We start from the raw sequence: 16,859 nt of genomic DNA on the forward strand, positions 1-16,859 counted from the left end.
TTCATTGTAATGGCTGGAATGGAATTAATGGAACGGTATCAAACATATGGAAAACACGTTTGACTCCGTTCAACTGATTCCATTCCAGCCGTTACAATGAGTCTGTCCTCCTATAACTCCTCCCACCAGCCGCCACTGGCACTGAAGCATCACGTTAAGAAAATTACTGAATGCATTGTTAAAATGATTCAAGTCTGCTCTTGAATTTGGCTGTTAGAGACAATGTAATGTTGTCTCACATTTCTTGTGAAAGCCCCTCTACACAGCACTAATCAAGTTTAACGTTTTATTAGTCATATGTACAGGATACACATGGTATACATCGTCCAACTATAGGCTTACTTTCAGGTTCATTTTCAACAATGCAACAATAATAAAAAATAAAAAAGAGAAGAATATGAACAGAAAGTAAATGGCAGTAGAATAGATAAATCAAATCACATTTTATTTGTCACGTACACATGGTTAGCAGATGTTAATGCGAGTGTAGCGAAATGCTTGTGCTTATAGTTCCGACAATGCAGTAATAACCAACAAGTAATCTAACCTAACAATTCCACAACTACTACCTTATACACACAAGTGTAAAGGGATAAAGAAAAGCTATATGAATGAGTGATGGTACAGAACGGCATAGGCAAGATGCAGTAGATGGTATAGAGTACAGTATATACATATGAGACGAGTAATGTAGGGTATATAAACATAAAGTGGCATAGTTTAAAGTGGCTAGTGATACATGTATTACATAAAGATGGCAAGATGCAGTAGATGATATAGAGTACAGCATATACATATGAGATGAGTAATTTAGGGTATGTAAACATTATATTAAGTGGCATTGTTTAAAGTGGCTAGGGATACATTTTTACATAATTTCCATCAATTCCCATTATTAAAGTGGCTGGAGTTGAGTCAGTATGTTGGCAGCGGCCACTAAATGTTAGTGGTGGCTGTTTAACAGGCTGATGGCCTTGAGATAGAAGCTGTTTTTCAGTCTCTCGGTTCCTGCTTTGATGCACCTGTACTGACCTCGCCTTCTGGATGATAGCGGGGTGAACAGGCAGTGTCTCGGGTGGTTGTTGTTCTTGATGATCTTTATGGCCTTCCTGTGACATCGGGTGGTGTAGGTGTCCTGGAGGGCAGGTAGTTTGCCCCCTGTGATGCGTTGTGCAGACCTCACTACCCTCTGGAGAGCCTTACGGTTGTGGGCGGAGCAGTTGCCGTACCAGGCGGTGATACAGCCTGACAGGATGCTCTCGATTGTGCATCTGTAGAAGTTTGTGAGTGCTTTTGGTGACAAGCTGAATTTCTTCAGCCTCCTGAGGTTGAAGAGGCGCTGCTGCGCCTTCTTCACAACGTTGTCTGTGTGGTTGGACCAATTCAGTTTGTCCGTGATGTGTACACCGAGGAACTTAAAACTTTCCACCTTCTCCACTACTGACCCGTCGATGTGGATAGGGGGGTGCTCCCTCTGCTGTTTCCTGAAGTCCACAATCATCTCCTTTGTTTTGTTGACATTGAGTATGAGGTTATTTTCCTGACACCACACTCCGAGGGCCCTCACCTCCTCCCTGTAGGCCGTCTTGTCGTTGTTGGTAATCAAGCCTACCACTGTAGTGTCATCTGCAAACTTGATGATTGAGTTGGAGGCGTGCATGGCCACGCAGTCGTGGGTGAACAGGGAGTACAGGAGAGGGCTCAGAACACACCCTTGTGGGGCCCCAGTGTTGAGGATCAGTGGGGTGGAGATGTTGTTACCTACCCTCACCACCTGGGGGCGGCCCGTCGAAGTCCAGGACCCAGTTGCACAGGGCGGGGTCGAGACCCAGGGTCTCGAGCTTGATGACGAGTTTGGAGGGTACTATGGTGTTAAATGCTGAGCTGTAGTCGATGAACAGCATTCTCACATAGGTATTCCTCTTGTCCAGATGGGTTAGGGAAGTGTGCAGTGTGGTTGCGATTGCGTCGTCTGTGGACCTATTGGGTCGGTAAGCAAATTGGAGTGGGTCTAGGGTGTCAGGTAGGGTGGAGGTGATATGGTCCTTGACTAGTCTTTCAAAGCACTTCATGATGACGGAAGTGAGTGCTACGGGGCGGTAGTCGTTTAGCTCAGATACCTTAGCTTTCATGGGAACAGGAACAATGGTATAATACAGGAAGGCACAATTTATAGTACAATATTTACATGTGTATTGGGGATGGGGGGCAAGTGAATAAATTGAGCAGTATACTTAGAGTCTGGTAGCAGCAGTTGTGGTGTGGGTGTGTGCATGAGTGGGTGCATTTGTGCTAGGGTGCGGAAAATCTTAGCAGGTGGTTAGTTTAAGTGTTCAGCAGTCTGATGGCTTGTAGATACCAACAGGCTCAGAGACAGTTTCTATCAGACCTCATGCTCCGATACCGTCGACCCGACGGTAAGGGAGAGACCAGCTCGTGTGTGGGGTTCTTGACGATGTTGCGTGCCATTCCTCAGGCACCGTTTTAAGTAGATGTCCTGGATGGGTGGGATCACGGTCCCAGTGATGTACTGAGCTGTCTTCACCACCCGCTGGAGGGCCGTACCAGGCTGTAGTGCAACCGGTCAGGATGCTCTCGGTGGCGCAGCGGTAGTATTTGGAAATTTCTTCAGCCGCCTTAGGAAGTATAGACGCTGTTTCACCCTCTTGACAAGAGTGGTGGTGTTGGTTCATGACAAGGCCTCATTAATGTGGATGCTGCAGTCCCGTTGATGTGGATCGGGCCATGTTCCCTTCTCTGCTTCCTGTATTCAACAATCAACTCCTTTGTTTTGCTGATATTGAGGGAGAGGTTGTCATGACATAGTTCACTTACCTCCTCCCTATAGGCTGACTCGTTGTTGCCTATCAGGCCTACAAACTTGGTGGAGTTGGTGTCGTGCAAAGCCACAGTCGTGGGTGAACAGGGAGTACAGCAGAGGCTTAAGGACACACCCCTGGGGGGACCCTGTGTTAAGAGTCAGTGTGGAGAAGGCGTTGTTGCCAATCCTCGCAGAATTTTTCTTTTCAACCATTTTTAAGTGTTGTCTTAGATTTTCAAGCAGATTTAAGTCAAAACTGTAACCCTGCCACTCAGGAACAGTCACTGTGTATTGAGTAGATTCACTAAACTGTTTAACAAAGGTCATGTAAAGAAACACTTTATGGCAACCTTGCAATGAGAGGTTGTTCAGAGATACTTTTGAGAGATGGGAAACTCCATTGGAATCGTATTAACGGCCATTGTGTACGTTTCCCATGTGTAGTCAATGGACCGTGCGCTGCATTCTGGGACAAGGATAGCGCTCCTTCATGAGGTGTATGGGAGTCAATTGGGCGCTAGCTCAAAATACCAACATTAGCATGAATTTCGTCAACAAGAACAACATTGCAAATATTTTCAGAGATGTTAGCTAATTAACTTGTTCTCTTTAATATCGTAGAGCTTTGGAATAGTGACGTTGCGTAATTTCGAGGAAAATAGGCAGGTTTCTCAATTCACCCTGTACTCACCTGGAATGCATTGAAATTAACATCTTCCTTCTTAAAAGTTAATTTAATAATGCAATTTCTTTCCACCTTCAAATCAATCAATCAAATGTATTTATAAAGCCCTTCTTACTTCAGCTGATGTCAGAAAGTGCTGTACAGAAACTCAGCCTAAAACCCCAAACAGCAAGCAATGCAGGTGTAGAAGCACGGTGGCTAGGAAAAACTCCCTAGAAAGGCCGGAACCTAGGAAGAAACCTAGAGAGGAATCAGGCTTTGAGGGATGGCCAGTCCTCTTCTGGCTGTGCCGGGTGGAGATTATAACAGAACATGGCCAAGATGTTCAAATGTACATAGATGACCAGCAGGGTCAGATAATAATAATCACAGTGGTTGTCGAGGGTGCAACAGGTCAGCACCTCAGAAGTAAATGTCAGTTGGCTTTTCATAGCCGATCATTGAGAGTATCTCTACCACACCTGCGGTCTCTAGAGAGTTTAAAGCAGCAGGTCTGGGACAAGGTAGCACGTCTGGTGAACAGGCAATAGTTCCATAGCCGCAGGCAGAAGAGTTGAAACTGGAGCAGCAGCACGACCAGGTGGACTGGGGACAGCAAGGAGTCATCAGGCCAGGTAGTCCTGAGGCATGGTCCTAGGGCTCATGTCCTCCGAGAGGAAGAGAGAGAGAGAGAATTAGAGAGCATACTTAAATTCACACAGGACACCGGATAAGACAGGAGAAATACTCCAGTTATAACAGACTGACCCGAGCCCCCCGACACAAATTATTGCAGCATAAATACTGGAGGCTGAGACAGGAGGGGTTGGGAGACACTGTGGCCCCGTCCAATGATACCTCCGGACAGGGCCAACCAGGTAGGATATAACCCCACCCACTTTGCCAAAGCACAGCCCCCACACCACTAGAGGGATATCTTCAACCACCAACTTACTATCCTGAGACAAGGCCGAGTTTTGCCCACGAAGATCTCCCCCCACGGCACGAACCTGGGGGGGGCGCCAACCAGGACAGGAAGATCACGTTAGTGACGCCAACCCACTTAAGTGACGCACTCCTTCTAGGGACGGCATGGAAGAAGACCAGTAAGCCAGTGACTCAGCCCCCGTAATAGGGTTTGAGGCAGAGGATCCCAGTGGAAAGAGGGGAACCGGCCAGGCAGAGACAGCAAGGGCGGTTTGTTGCTCCAGTGCCTTTCCGTTCACCTTCACACTCCTGGGCCAGACTACACTCAATCATAGGACCTACTGAAGAGATGAGTCTTCAATAAGGACTTAAAGGTCGAGATCGTGTCTGCGTCTCTCATGGATAGGCAGACCATTCCATAAAAATGGAGCTCTATAGGAGAAAACCCTGCCTCCAGCTGTTTGCTTAGAAATTCTAGGGCCAGTAAGGAGACCTGCGTCTTGTGACCGTAGCATACGTGTAGGTATGTACGGCAGGGCCAATTCGGAAAGATGGGTAGGAACAAGCTCATGTGTAATGCTAGGTAGATTAGCTGTAAAACCTTGACATTAGCCCTTGCCTTAACAGGAAGCCAGTGTAGAGAAGCTAGCACTGGAGTAATAAGATCAACGTTTTTGGTTCTAGTCAAGATTCTAGCAGCTGCATTTAGCACTAACTGAAATTTTATTTAGTGCTTTATCCAGGTAGCTGGAAAGTAGAGCATTGCAGTAGTCTAATCTAGAAGTGACAAAAGCATGGATGAATTTTTCTGCATCATTTTTGGACAGAAAAGTTTTTGCAATGTTTCGCAGATGGAAAAATGCTGTCATTGAAACAGTCTTGATATGTTTGTCAAAAGAGAGATCAGGGTCCAGAGTAACGCCGAGGTCCTTCAGTTTTATTTGAGACGACTGTACAACCATCAAGATTAATTGTCAGATTCAACGGAATATCTTTGTTTCTTGGGACCTAGAACTAGCATCTCTGTTTGTCCGAGTTTAAAAGTAGAAAATTGAATGCCTTCGAGCCAATCACTTGAGTTGTGTCAAGGTAGTGGGGGTATACAGTGGATTTGGTAAAGGACCAAGTCCATATTATGGCAAGAACAGCTCAAATAAGCAAAGAGAAAGGACAGTCCATCATTACTTTTAAGACATGAAGGTCAGTCAATAAGGACGTTTTAAAGAACTTTGAAGGTTTCTTCAAGTGCAGTTGCAAAAACCATCAAACGCTATGATGAAACTGGCTCTCATGAGGACCTCCACAGGAATGGAAGACCCAGAGTTACCGCTGCCTCAGAGGATAAGTCCAGTAGAGTTACCAGCCTCAGAATCTGCAGCCCAAATAAATGCTTCACAGAGTTCAATTAACAGACACATCTCAACATCAACTGTTCAGAGGAGACTCTGTGTATCAGGCTTTCATGGTCGACTTGCTGGATAGAATCAACTACTAAAGGACACTTGGGCTAAAACAGGACGCTTGGGCTAAAACACATGCAATGGACATTAGACCGGTGGAAATTTGTCCTTTGGTCTGAGTCCAAATTGGAGATTTGAACGGATGTTCTCTGCATGTGTATTTCCCATCATAAAGCATGAGGTGTACGAGCTGTTATGGTGTAAGGGTGCTTTGCTGGTGACACTGTCTGTGATTTATTTAGAAATCAAGGTTCACCAGCATGGCTACCACCTGCGTTCTGCAGCAATACGCCATCCCATCTGGTTTGGTCTTAGTGGGACTATCATTTTGTTTTTCACCAGGACAATGACCCAACACCTCCAGGCTGTGTAAGGGCTATTTTACCAAGAAGAAGAGTGATGGAGTGCTGTATCAGATGACATGGCCTCCACAATCTCTCGACCTCAACCAAATTGAGATGTTTTGGGATGAGTTGGACCGCAGAGTAAAGAAAAAGCAGCCAACAAGTGCTCAGCATATGTGGGAACTCCTTCAAGACTATTGGAAAAGCATTCCAGGTGAAGCTGGTTGAGAGAATGCCAAGAGTGTGCAAAGCTGTCAAGGCAAAGGTATTTGAAGAATCTAAAATATAAAATGTATGTTCATTTGTTTAACACTTTTTTGGTTACTACATGATGCCATGTGTTATTTCATAGTTGTGATGTCTTCACTATTATAAAATAGTAAAAATAAACAATATGTTTTCGATGGGCTTGGTTAAAGTCACCCGTGACTGCTTCCGGGTAAGAGGTTTCTTGCTGGCCAATGAACTTGTAAAGTTTGCTAAGTGCCTCCGTTGTTGGCTTGTGGCAGTGTGTGTACACCGCTGTGATGATAACACACATGACTTCCCTTATATATAGGCATATAGTGGGGTCGTCATTTTAGCACCTCCTGGTCAGGTGAACAGGAGCTCACAAGGTTTTCAACTACTGTACACTACGCTCCCCCCAAATCTTACCAGAATCCGCCGTTCGACCCTTTTGGAATATGGAAAAGCCTTCTGGTTGAATTGCAGAGTCGAGTGTGTTGTCCGTAAGCCACTTTTGAGGAAAAACAAGACACAGCATTTCCTGATGAACCTCTGCGATTGAAGCCTTGCTCTGAGTTCACAAAGTTTATTTTCCATACTAGGAAGAGGAGGCTGTGTAGCCTGTCTTTTCAAGCTAGCTTTGAGTGCCCTTTTCTTTTCTTCTTTGCTGGCATTGCCTTAGGTCATCTCGGCCAGGAGCCAATGTACTATTCCAGACTGAGGCTGAGTGTGTAGCTTCCGATTCATGATTTATAAGTGTTTGTCGGTCGTAGGAAATTATTGCACGAACATTCTAAGCAAACAAAGTAATAAATTAACACAAAAATAGTCATAAAGCAAAGTCGAGCTGGAATCGCCAATAGACGCGCACCGCCCACCACACTGACATCTTGATACCAGACTGCCTTACTTACATTATCTCCCATGATGATGATGGTCTTTATTTAACCAGTTAGAAATCTATTTCTGTGTCATCTAGCATGTAGCAGTTACATGTCTGCCTGTCATGGTCCGTCCATACCACCACTGCTGGTAGTGAATCAGGCAGGCAGGGCCAAGCCAGGTGCAGACAAAGCAGGCAGTTACAGTTAGGAGGGAGGGTGATGGAGCAGCCACAGCACCACCACTCTGGGCCTGGTGCCCATGATGTGATCCAGAGAACAGAGGACTGATTGACCAGGCCTGACCAGCCCCTCAGGCTCCCATCAATGACCCGTTTGAAAGGTCAGGCAGGCAGGCCACTGTCTGTACGGTAGGGGCTCTCAGCTCTTGTCATGTGAGGTCAGATCCCATTCCCATGGCCCACCCGATAGTGGCAGAGAGTGGCAGAGCCGGTTGGTCACTAGCCGTCTTTAGCTCTGGTCCAGGTCACATTCTTTTCTTACCCTCTTGGATCTAACAGCTGATACGTGTCAATGTCTGGGTTTTATTGGAATCTAAAAAATGACTGTTACTGGAATAAGATCATCCATCGCCTGCTGGATTTTAGTTTTTAGTTTTGAATATTTTAGACATTTTAGTTCCATTTAATCGTTTTGAGAGTTTTCAAATACGATCCCACGTTGAGGATTTATCTTCCAAAGTTTCACCTTTTGAACTTCGCAAGCAACTTCAGGACTTGTGGATTGGGTCCAGCACTACCAGAGAAGCTGGCATGTTGTTTGCATCTCAGTGAGGAGCTCCGGTCCTGTGCCAGTCCAATTATGGCCAGGCTAGGTGTGGTGAGGGTTATCCCCCAGGACTGGTAATCCCTCCCTGGGAAGCATGCTGCTGGTGGACGGGCTGGCCATGGGGCTGGGGCCCTGGGCGTGGCTGGACAAAGGGGGCTGGTGCAGGGCCTGCCAGGAGTGTGAACGCCGCTACCTGACGCTGGAGGAACCAGACGGTGTGTTGAGTTGCACAGACGGGGGAAGGGGGCGGTGTGTAACCTAGAAGAAGTCCAGTTTCTTGTATGCAGTTATTTTGCGTCTGAAAAAGTTGGGTGGTTGGTGGTATCTTTTTGTAGCTTGTATAACGGCAGCTCTTTGAAGTAGGCGGCATCAATGGGGTTGTTGTACGTTTGGCCCATGTTGTATAGCTGTACTGGGTGAATATTAGATCTAAAGATTTGACGGTGTGTTTGTGTCCACATCGAGGGTGAATCTGCCTATGGGATAGGCTTATATTGGTGATGGATGCCTATGGGGCTACATTGGCGGTGTTCCTTCACACTCCTTCTCCTTGGCCCTGGTTGAGATGAGAGATGGGCGCAGCCTGGGATGTTGGAAGGAACTAGGGCAGTGGCTTTTAAATTTAGCTCCACAAGCCCCACGGCTGCAGGCAGAGAGCAGCTTTGCACTCTGAGCTGTTTTGGGCTCGGCGGGCCAGGGTTGGGCGGCGTTGGAAATGCTGCTCTACTCAGCAGTTAACAACTTTCACACTTTTCTTTTCAAAAACAGGCCATGTCAGGAAGGGAGGGAGATGTTCTCATTCCTAGGAGCCGTGTTGTTCTAGTGCCATAAGTGTCTTTGGGAATCTTCATAATGCTGCAGTGGTCTACTTGCTGATGTTACGTAACTGGAGTATCTCAGGAAGCTGAATTATTATTTTAAACAAATTTGTTGCACCATAATCAGAAGTTTAGGTACATTTTATCCATTATGGTGATGAGGAAGATCATGGTGATGGTGAGATGGAGGAACATGATGACTGATGAAGTGCTTCAACATATATTTATCCATCATGTAATACCTAAGCTTGTGTTGTTGCAGATGAGCCGGCTAGCCCTAGTGTTGACCATGAGGCCACGTCCATTCCTGCTTCCGCCGTGATATCTGTCGCTCCAGCCATAACTACAGTCCCCCCTAGCCCAAGCTCCTCCCCGTACCCTCTCATGCGCCGACAGCTGTCACATGACCAAGGTAAGAGGCACCCTGGGGTCGGGGCTCCTGGTTGTCATGGTTAAGGTGCAGATACAGTTCTGTCAGTTGCTGTGTTGTCAATGCCATTGTTGTTTTAGTCATTGGTGGCATCTGAAACACTCTATTATGTATGCAGTGCACTACTGTTGACCAGATCCCCAAATCCCCATAGGCCCTGGTCGAAGTAGTGCGCTATATAGGGAATACTACAGTGCCATTTCAGCCGCTTCCATTGCGTTGTTACTGTCTTGATGTTTCTGTCACATAATAGCTGTGCCACATAATAGATGTGACAGAACTCAGTGCTGGAGTTTTCTGAGGAAGCATGACATTGACCCAGTTCTTTATACAGGTTTGAAAGCAGCTAGGATGTCTCCTCCATCAGTGCTAAATCACTTCAGAGTAAAATTGGCTCTGCATTTGATATTAACACAATTCTGCCCTGTGATATTGAGCCCTAAAACTACCTCAGAGAACACCACCGCTGACCCTCACTAATAACACTCAGCTATGACACATCACTCTGTCTACACGCTGTAAAAAACACTGTCGTTGTGTTTATGTCCCGGTCTCAAGAGTCTCTCAGAAATGCTATTCTAGAGTCTGATGCCGAGACCAAACAAGAGCGGTCCAAATCCTGCGACGAGGGTCTGGATAACTACAGAGAGGAAGGCAGAGGGTGAGTCCTTTTTTACATTTGGAGATGTGGAATTTGGTCTCATTTTCTCACGATACTGTTCCCCAATGTTTTTGGTTCATCCTCCTAATATCGGTTATTTGTCTCCCTTCTCCTCTGTCTCCAGCCGGTCAAACAGTAAACACATGCCCAGTCTGAGAGGCCTGAGGAAGGTGAGGAAACCGCTCAATACAGGGTTTATTAACCACAACATGTTGGTTATCTTTATAACAACTTTAAATGGGTTATAACAGCTCTATAAAGGTTTAACTAAGCCATGTTGGCTGTGTTTATACAGCCAGTATAATGGCTACTTAACATATGTGGGCAAAAAGCCGGTAATAACTATCCCTAATCAGAGTGCCTAACGGTGCTGCTACTTTTACGCAACTGGTTTGAAAACAGTCTACTTTCCCTGTGCTTTTGAAAGGTTTCCTAATCACATTGACAGGATGTGTTGTATGGTTTCCTGGCTTTGCCTGAATCATCTTGATTTCTTCAGCCATAATGAACTCACCTGTCTATGTGATTTTGCTACACTAGTCAGACAGACTTTGACGCTCCCCAAATAGCAGTAGAAAAGGACTCCCTGGGGATTTGAGCTATTTTCTTTAAGACCACAGGCTCTCTTTACTGCTGATTACTTGTGTGTGTGTGTGTGTGTGTGTGTGTGTGTGTGTGTGTGTAGGCTCTGGATGGACACAAGTCATCTGATGACTCTGGGTCCAGAAGGGACTCCTCTTCAGATGTATTCAGTGACTCTTCTAAAGAAGGCTGGCTCAACTTCAGGCAGATCAACACTGAGAAGAGCAAGGTATATTTACACACTTCTACCCTTGTCCAACTGCCAAATCACATGGAGCTCTACTTCGCTGGTCTGGTTATGTATCCACCATAGTTGCTGGAAAGGACCGTGTTAAACAAAAATATCCACAATCGTGTGAAAAGGTTATCACGCACACCCACCCACACTGTGCTAACTCTTTACATCTTCATGCAGGGCCTTAACTCAACATTTCGCTCTCTCTCTCCCTGCGTTTCTTTCTTTTCTTTCTTTCTCTAGCGTGGGGGTTCGAGGTCGTGGAAGCAGATGTACGCCGTGCTGCGAGGCCACGGCCTCACGCTTTACAAGGACAAGAAGGACGGCGTCTCCCACGCCTCCTCCCACTCCCAGTCCGACGACGACCCACAGCCAATCAGTGTCAAGGCCTGCCTGATTGACATCTCCTACAGCGACACGAAACGGAAGAACGTGCTGCGTCTGACCACGTCAGACTGCGAGTATCTGTTCCAGGCTGAGGGCAGGGATGACATGCTGTCATGGATCCGAGTCATCCAGGAGAATAGTAATCTGGATGATGAGGTGGGTTCTGCCTGGCAACACTGCAGTACTCTGTTACTAAGCTCATCATGTGATTATTAGCATTTCGCTGCGCCTGCGATATCATCTGCAAAACTGTACACAACTAATAAACGTTGATTTGATTTTGATAGTAATAGGTCTATCCCACATTTGATTATTCTTTGCTAAGCCCATGTTTTTATCCAAAGGGACTTGCATACACTAGCTAGAATTTTACTACCCACATTTTTGGCAGGTCCTGCCTTAACTGCAAGGCAGATGTGTCAAATGCCAGTGTGCTATTTTGAAGCTTGTGAATAGCTTAGCCTGCGTCGGGGCTCAGGCTACACATCTTCTATTTCATTTACACTAGTCATTCTCACTGTCCTTGGTCACTAGTAGAAGCAATAGCTTTTGGGCTGAGAGACTCCCGTTTGTTCAACATTCCGCTCCTTGGGTTTATGGTAATGATGTTTGTCTCGGTTGCGTGTGGTGTTTACCCCACAAATAAGACACTCACTGTCCTGTTTTGCGGGTAGAATCACTACTACAGCCTATTTATAATATCAAACCATTTTAACATTTGATTTCTCATGCTAACTATGTAGGATCACTAGGATACAGAAAACACAAAACATCTTCTGCTGGACCCTAACGAGTGTGTTTTTCCCCTTGGCTTAATGTTAACTTGTCTGTTGGCTGTGAAATGAGCTAACAGTGTGCTTGCTTGTTCAGCTGTTTGCCCCTTCTCAGTTAGCCTTCGGTCTTTGTCTGTGGTCTTAGTCTCCCACAGAGTCTTTCATTAATGGGGAGAACCCATGACTTCCTAAATAGCTCAAACAGGATTCAGTGTGGTTAACTGCTAAATCTTATTCACTTAGAACTATAAAAAAATATATATATATATTTGATAAGACAACATATACTTGAGAAATCTGAAGGTGCTGGTAGTCCAAAGGTTATGTGAGGTTACTTCTCAGCCATTAAAAAAAGTTTGCGTTAACATCCATGATTTTTCATTTCCAAAATTGTTAATTCTGTTTGTCCTTAGCTTGTGTTCCAGTTATGTTAAAACTGATTGTTTGTTGTCCATGTTATGTTTCAGAATGCTGGTATAACCAGCCAGGACCTGATCAGCAGAAAGATCAGAGAGTACAACACCATGATGAGGTATGCAGCAACACACACACACCATCTTTATTTGACCCACAATGCAACATCATTTTACACCAACTTTTATGCTCAAGTCCTTAAAGTCACATATAGTATAATTTAATGTACTATAATATGACCTTTTTTGTGTTTGATCCAGTGCCCCCAGCAGCAAGACTGAGCCCTCCCCCAAAACCTCCCGGCAGTCCCTCAGTATCAGACACACCCTCCTGGGGGTGAGGGGAGAGGGCAAGGGCCAGAGCCCCCACTCACCCAAAACAGGAGAGAGAGGTAAGGTCATTATTACAACAACAAAGAAGTTACTGGAAACAACGAACACAGACCCCCCCCACAGACGGCACGCTGCTCAGCTTCATTTAGTAAACAAAACTAAAACAATAAGTAATGTGCCTGGGGTAACCAGTGACCTGTTTCACTTTTCATGGATCTCAGCTTTAAAGCAAGGGATTACATTCACCACAGGTAGACATGCTGTGTCCTTTACACACTGCTGAAATGATGAAGTTTCTAGCTATACTACACAGTAAAGTTGCCCATCACACGAGAACAGGAGACAATAACTAGGGTTGGATTACATGTGGAAATACAGTATGTTATTGAAAATGTTTATCTTTGACTGTCTGCACAAGCAGCTGTTGACCTTCCAGCAGCTAGTGTGGTTTGAGTGTGTATCTGTAGTGTGGATTATCACTCAGATGGCTGCTTTGTGTGTGTTCTGTCAGATGAATCCAGTCCTCCACGGGATAAGGCTGCCTGGAGGAGGGGCATCCCCGGCATCATGAGGAAACCCTTTGAGAAGAAGAGCACTGCTGGGGTAACTTTTGGGGTGCGCCTCGATGACTGCCCACCTGCACAGACCAACAGGGTAAGGGAGAGCGAGTGAGTGTGTGTTTACATGTGAGAAAGACATGGAAATGATGTTGTTGAATGAATTATGTGTTTTGTTTCCCTTTGATGGTTGAGTAGTGCGATATATAAGAGAAACCTCCTCTAGACACTATTTGGGTTGTTGTTCCAGTCTCCCTACATAGGGGGTGTTTCAGACATCATGTTTTTTGCGCCGAGAGGTCTGCTTTCCGATCTAAAAATTAACAGTCATATTTTGTAGCAATTATTGTGGCCTTTGTGTTTCTCTGATTGCACAGTCACGCTAGCTGCGAGTAGAAATGGTTGTCCTTGTTCAATAGAGCCATTGGAATTGTCTCAACAATGTTCCTATCTGCCTCGACATAGCAGGATATCTAGGTTGACTCATTTCCCCCGGCTTTGTAAAGAGTACAGCCTGACAGGAGTCCTACTTCCTTGTCGAATTGTGTTCCCGCACTGGAAGGCAGGCTTTTCAAAATGGGAGCGGTGTTACCGTACACTGGCTATTCGAGATTACTGAATAATTACAATAGCTGCTTCTGATGATTCGTCTTTCCAAGAAGAGCTGGACGGCGAAAGCGTTTTTGATGTTATTTTACATAGGGGCACACAGCCCTATTCATTTGAGCCAAAATACAGTGAATAGGAGTTGAGGCACCAACAATAACAATTGCATGACCAGCAAGCAGCGATGGGAAGCCTCGGTCAGACTGACTGGTGGTGCCTAAGCGTTTACTGTCCAGCCATGCCGACAGAAGAATGTCTGTGCTGCAACAAATTAAATCGCGGACAGTTCTTACTGGAGAGAGTCACTGCAGACTTCATGGCTTGTGTGTGTGACAGACCATCAAGGATTTGACGCACATATGGATAGAGGGGTGCTGGAGATGTTCTTCAGAACCTCCATGATCAACTGGGGGTGGCAGCCTTGTCCAGCTGGACTAGGAGAGCAAATGCCAAACGAGTAAGTGGTTTTGCTGTCTGTAGCTAGCTAGCAATATGAGCTCTCTTTTTACGTGAGGCGGTGTTGTTCAGTACAGTGTAACTTTGTGATTGATTCAGCCATAACAGGGCTTGATAGTACCACTACAATCCATGTTGAGTTAGCTAGCTTTGTTTGCTACACCCAAAAAGTATTGTAGCCTAATGTTATAGCTAGCTAGCTAGCTGAAGTTAACTAGCCAGCTAGCCTCAGTGCACCTCATTTGGAACAGAACTGGATAAATGTTTTGATAACGAAGAGTAAAGGAATGACTTAGGCTTTTACTCATTAGTCTTTCAGTAGCTATCTAACGTTTCTGTGAGATCAAATCAAACTTTGTCACGTGCCAAATACAACAAATGTAGACCTTACCATGAAATGCTTACTTACAAGCCCTTAACCAACAGTGTAGTTCAAGAAAGAGTAAATGGAAATGGAAAAAAGCTGTACTTGAAACAGTCTTGATATGTTCGTTAAAAGAGAGATCAGGGTCCAGAGTAACGCCGAGGTTGTTCACAGTTTTATTTGAGACGACTGTACATTCCTCAAGATTAATTGTCAGATTCAACAGAAGATCTCTTTGGAATTGAGTTTAAAAGTAGAAAGTTTGCAGCCATCCACTTATGTCTGAAACACAGGCTTCCAGCAAGGGCAATTTTGGGGCTTCACCATGTTTCATTGACATGTACAGCTGTGTGTCATCCGCATAGCAGTGAAAGTTAACATTATGCTTTCGAATGACATCCCCAAGAGGTAAATAGTGAAAACAATAGTGGTCCTAAAACGGAACCTTGAGGAACACCGAAATTTACAGTTGATTTGTCAGAGGACAAACCAGTCACAGAGACAAACTGATATCTTTCCGACAGATATGATCTAAACCAGGCCAGAACTTGTCCGTGTAGACCAATTTGTGTTTCCAATCTCTCCAAATGAATGTGGTGAACGATGGTACCAAAAGCAGCACTAAGGTCTAGGAGAACGAGGACAATTAAAAGGTCATTTACCACCTTCAAAAGTGCAGTCTCAGTGCTATGATGGGGTCTGAAACCAGACTGAAGCGTTTCGTATACATTGTTTGTCTTCAGGAAGGCAGTGAGTTGCTGCCCAACAGCTTTTTCTAAAAGTTTTGAGAGGAATGGGAGATTCGATATAGGCCGATAGTTTTTTATATTTTCTGGGTCAAGGTTTGGCTTTTTCAAGAGGCTTTATTACGGCCACTTTTAGTGAGTTTGGTACACATCCGGTGGATAGCGAGCCGTTTATTATGTTCAACATAGGAGGGCCAAGCACAGGAAGCAGCTCTTTTAGTAGTTTAGTTGGAATATGGTCCAGTATGCAGCTTGAAGGTTTAGAGGCCATGATTATTTTCATAATTGTGTCAAGAGATATAGTACTAAAACACTTAAGTGTCTCTCTTGATCCTAGGTCCTGGCAGAGTTGTGCAGACTCAGGACAACTGAGCTTTGGAGGAATACGCAGATTTAAAGAGTCCGTAATTTGATCATGATCTTTTTTCCTCAAAGAAGTTCATGAATTTATCACGGCTGAAGTGAAAGCCATCCTCTCTTGGGGAATGCTGCTTTTTAGTTAGCTTTGCGACAATATCAAAAATACATTTTGGATTGTTCTTATTTTCCTCAATTAACCTCTCCTGGGTACGTGAGACGTTAGCGTCCCACCTAATCAACAGCCAGTGAAACTGCTGGGCGCCAAATTCAAATACAGAAATACTCATTATAAAAATTCCGAGAACAAAACATTTTACATAGGTTTAAAGATTAACTTCTTGTGAATCCAACCACAGTGTCAGATTTTTAAAATGCTTTACCGCGAAAGCATACCTTAAGATTATTTGAGAACATAGCTCACTAGACAAATCATTACAAACAGTAACCAGCCAAGTAGAACAGTTACACAAGTCAGAAATAGAGAAAATTAATCCCTTACCTTTGATCTTCATATGGTTGCACTCAACAGACATTAATTTTCTTCAATAAATGTTCCTTTTGTTCGATAAAGTCTCTTTATATCAAAAACCTAAGTTTTGTTCGTGTTTTCTTCAGTAATCCAAAAATCAAAATTGTATCCGTAAAGTTCATAGAAACTTGTCAAACGATGTTTATATTCAATCCTCAGGTTGTTTTTAGCCTAAATAATCGACAATATTTCAACCGGACAATAAGTTAGTCAATTTAAAAGGTAAACAAGAAAGGCACTCTCTCGGTCGTGCGCATGAAAAAGCTCTGTGACACTTTAGGTTCCACTCATTCAGACTGCTCTTACTTCCTCATTTTTCAGGATACAAGCCTGAAACAATTTCTAAAGACTGTTGACATCTAGTGGAAGGCATAGAAACTGCCCTTTGAGTCCTAAGTCAATGGATACTGTAATGTCATTGAATAGAAAACTACAAAACCAAAAAGAAAACTACTTCCTGAATGGGTTTTTCTCAGGTTTTTGCCTGCCAAATCA

The 16,859-nt window shown here is 44.6% G+C and overlaps 2 protein-coding genes across 5 annotated transcripts in view; one reads left to right on the forward strand and one right to left on the reverse strand.

Moving 5' to 3' along the window:
- Positions 1–16,859, forward strand: part of LOC129824104 (rho GTPase-activating protein 21-like) — a 114,279-nt gene that overhangs the window by 69,920 nt on the left and 27,500 nt on the right. For all 4 annotated transcript variants that reach the window (XM_055883441.1, XM_055883442.1, XM_055883444.1 and 1 more), the window contains 8 exons: positions 9,195–9,344; positions 9,921–10,023; positions 10,148–10,193; positions 10,709–10,834; positions 11,084–11,383; positions 12,468–12,532; positions 12,675–12,805; positions 13,258–13,400. In XM_055883441.1, the coding sequence (XP_055739416.1) occupies positions 9,195–9,344; positions 9,921–10,023; positions 10,148–10,193; positions 10,709–10,834; positions 11,084–11,383; positions 12,468–12,532; positions 12,675–12,805; positions 13,258–13,400 (1,064 nt within the window). The remainder of the gene's footprint in view (positions 1–9,194; positions 9,345–9,920; positions 10,024–10,147; positions 10,194–10,708; positions 10,835–11,083; positions 11,384–12,467; positions 12,533–12,674; positions 12,806–13,257; positions 13,401–16,859) is intronic.
- On the reverse strand, positions 273–7,535 carry LOC129824107 (uncharacterized). The gene is made up of 2 exons (XM_055883449.1): positions 6,874–7,535; positions 273–4,153 (listed from the first exon to the last, which is right to left on the reverse strand). The coding sequence occupies exon 2, from the start codon at positions 1,658–1,660 to the stop codon at positions 944–946; it is 717 nt and encodes a 238-aa protein (XP_055739424.1). The 5' UTR covers positions 1,661–4,153; positions 6,874–7,535; the 3' UTR covers positions 273–943.

Source organism: Salvelinus fontinalis, chromosome 26, assembly GCF_029448725.1.
Source record: "Salvelinus fontinalis isolate EN_2023a chromosome 26, ASM2944872v1, whole genome shotgun sequence".
NCBI classification, from domain to species: Eukaryota; Metazoa; Chordata; class Actinopteri; order Salmoniformes; family Salmonidae; genus Salvelinus; species Salvelinus fontinalis.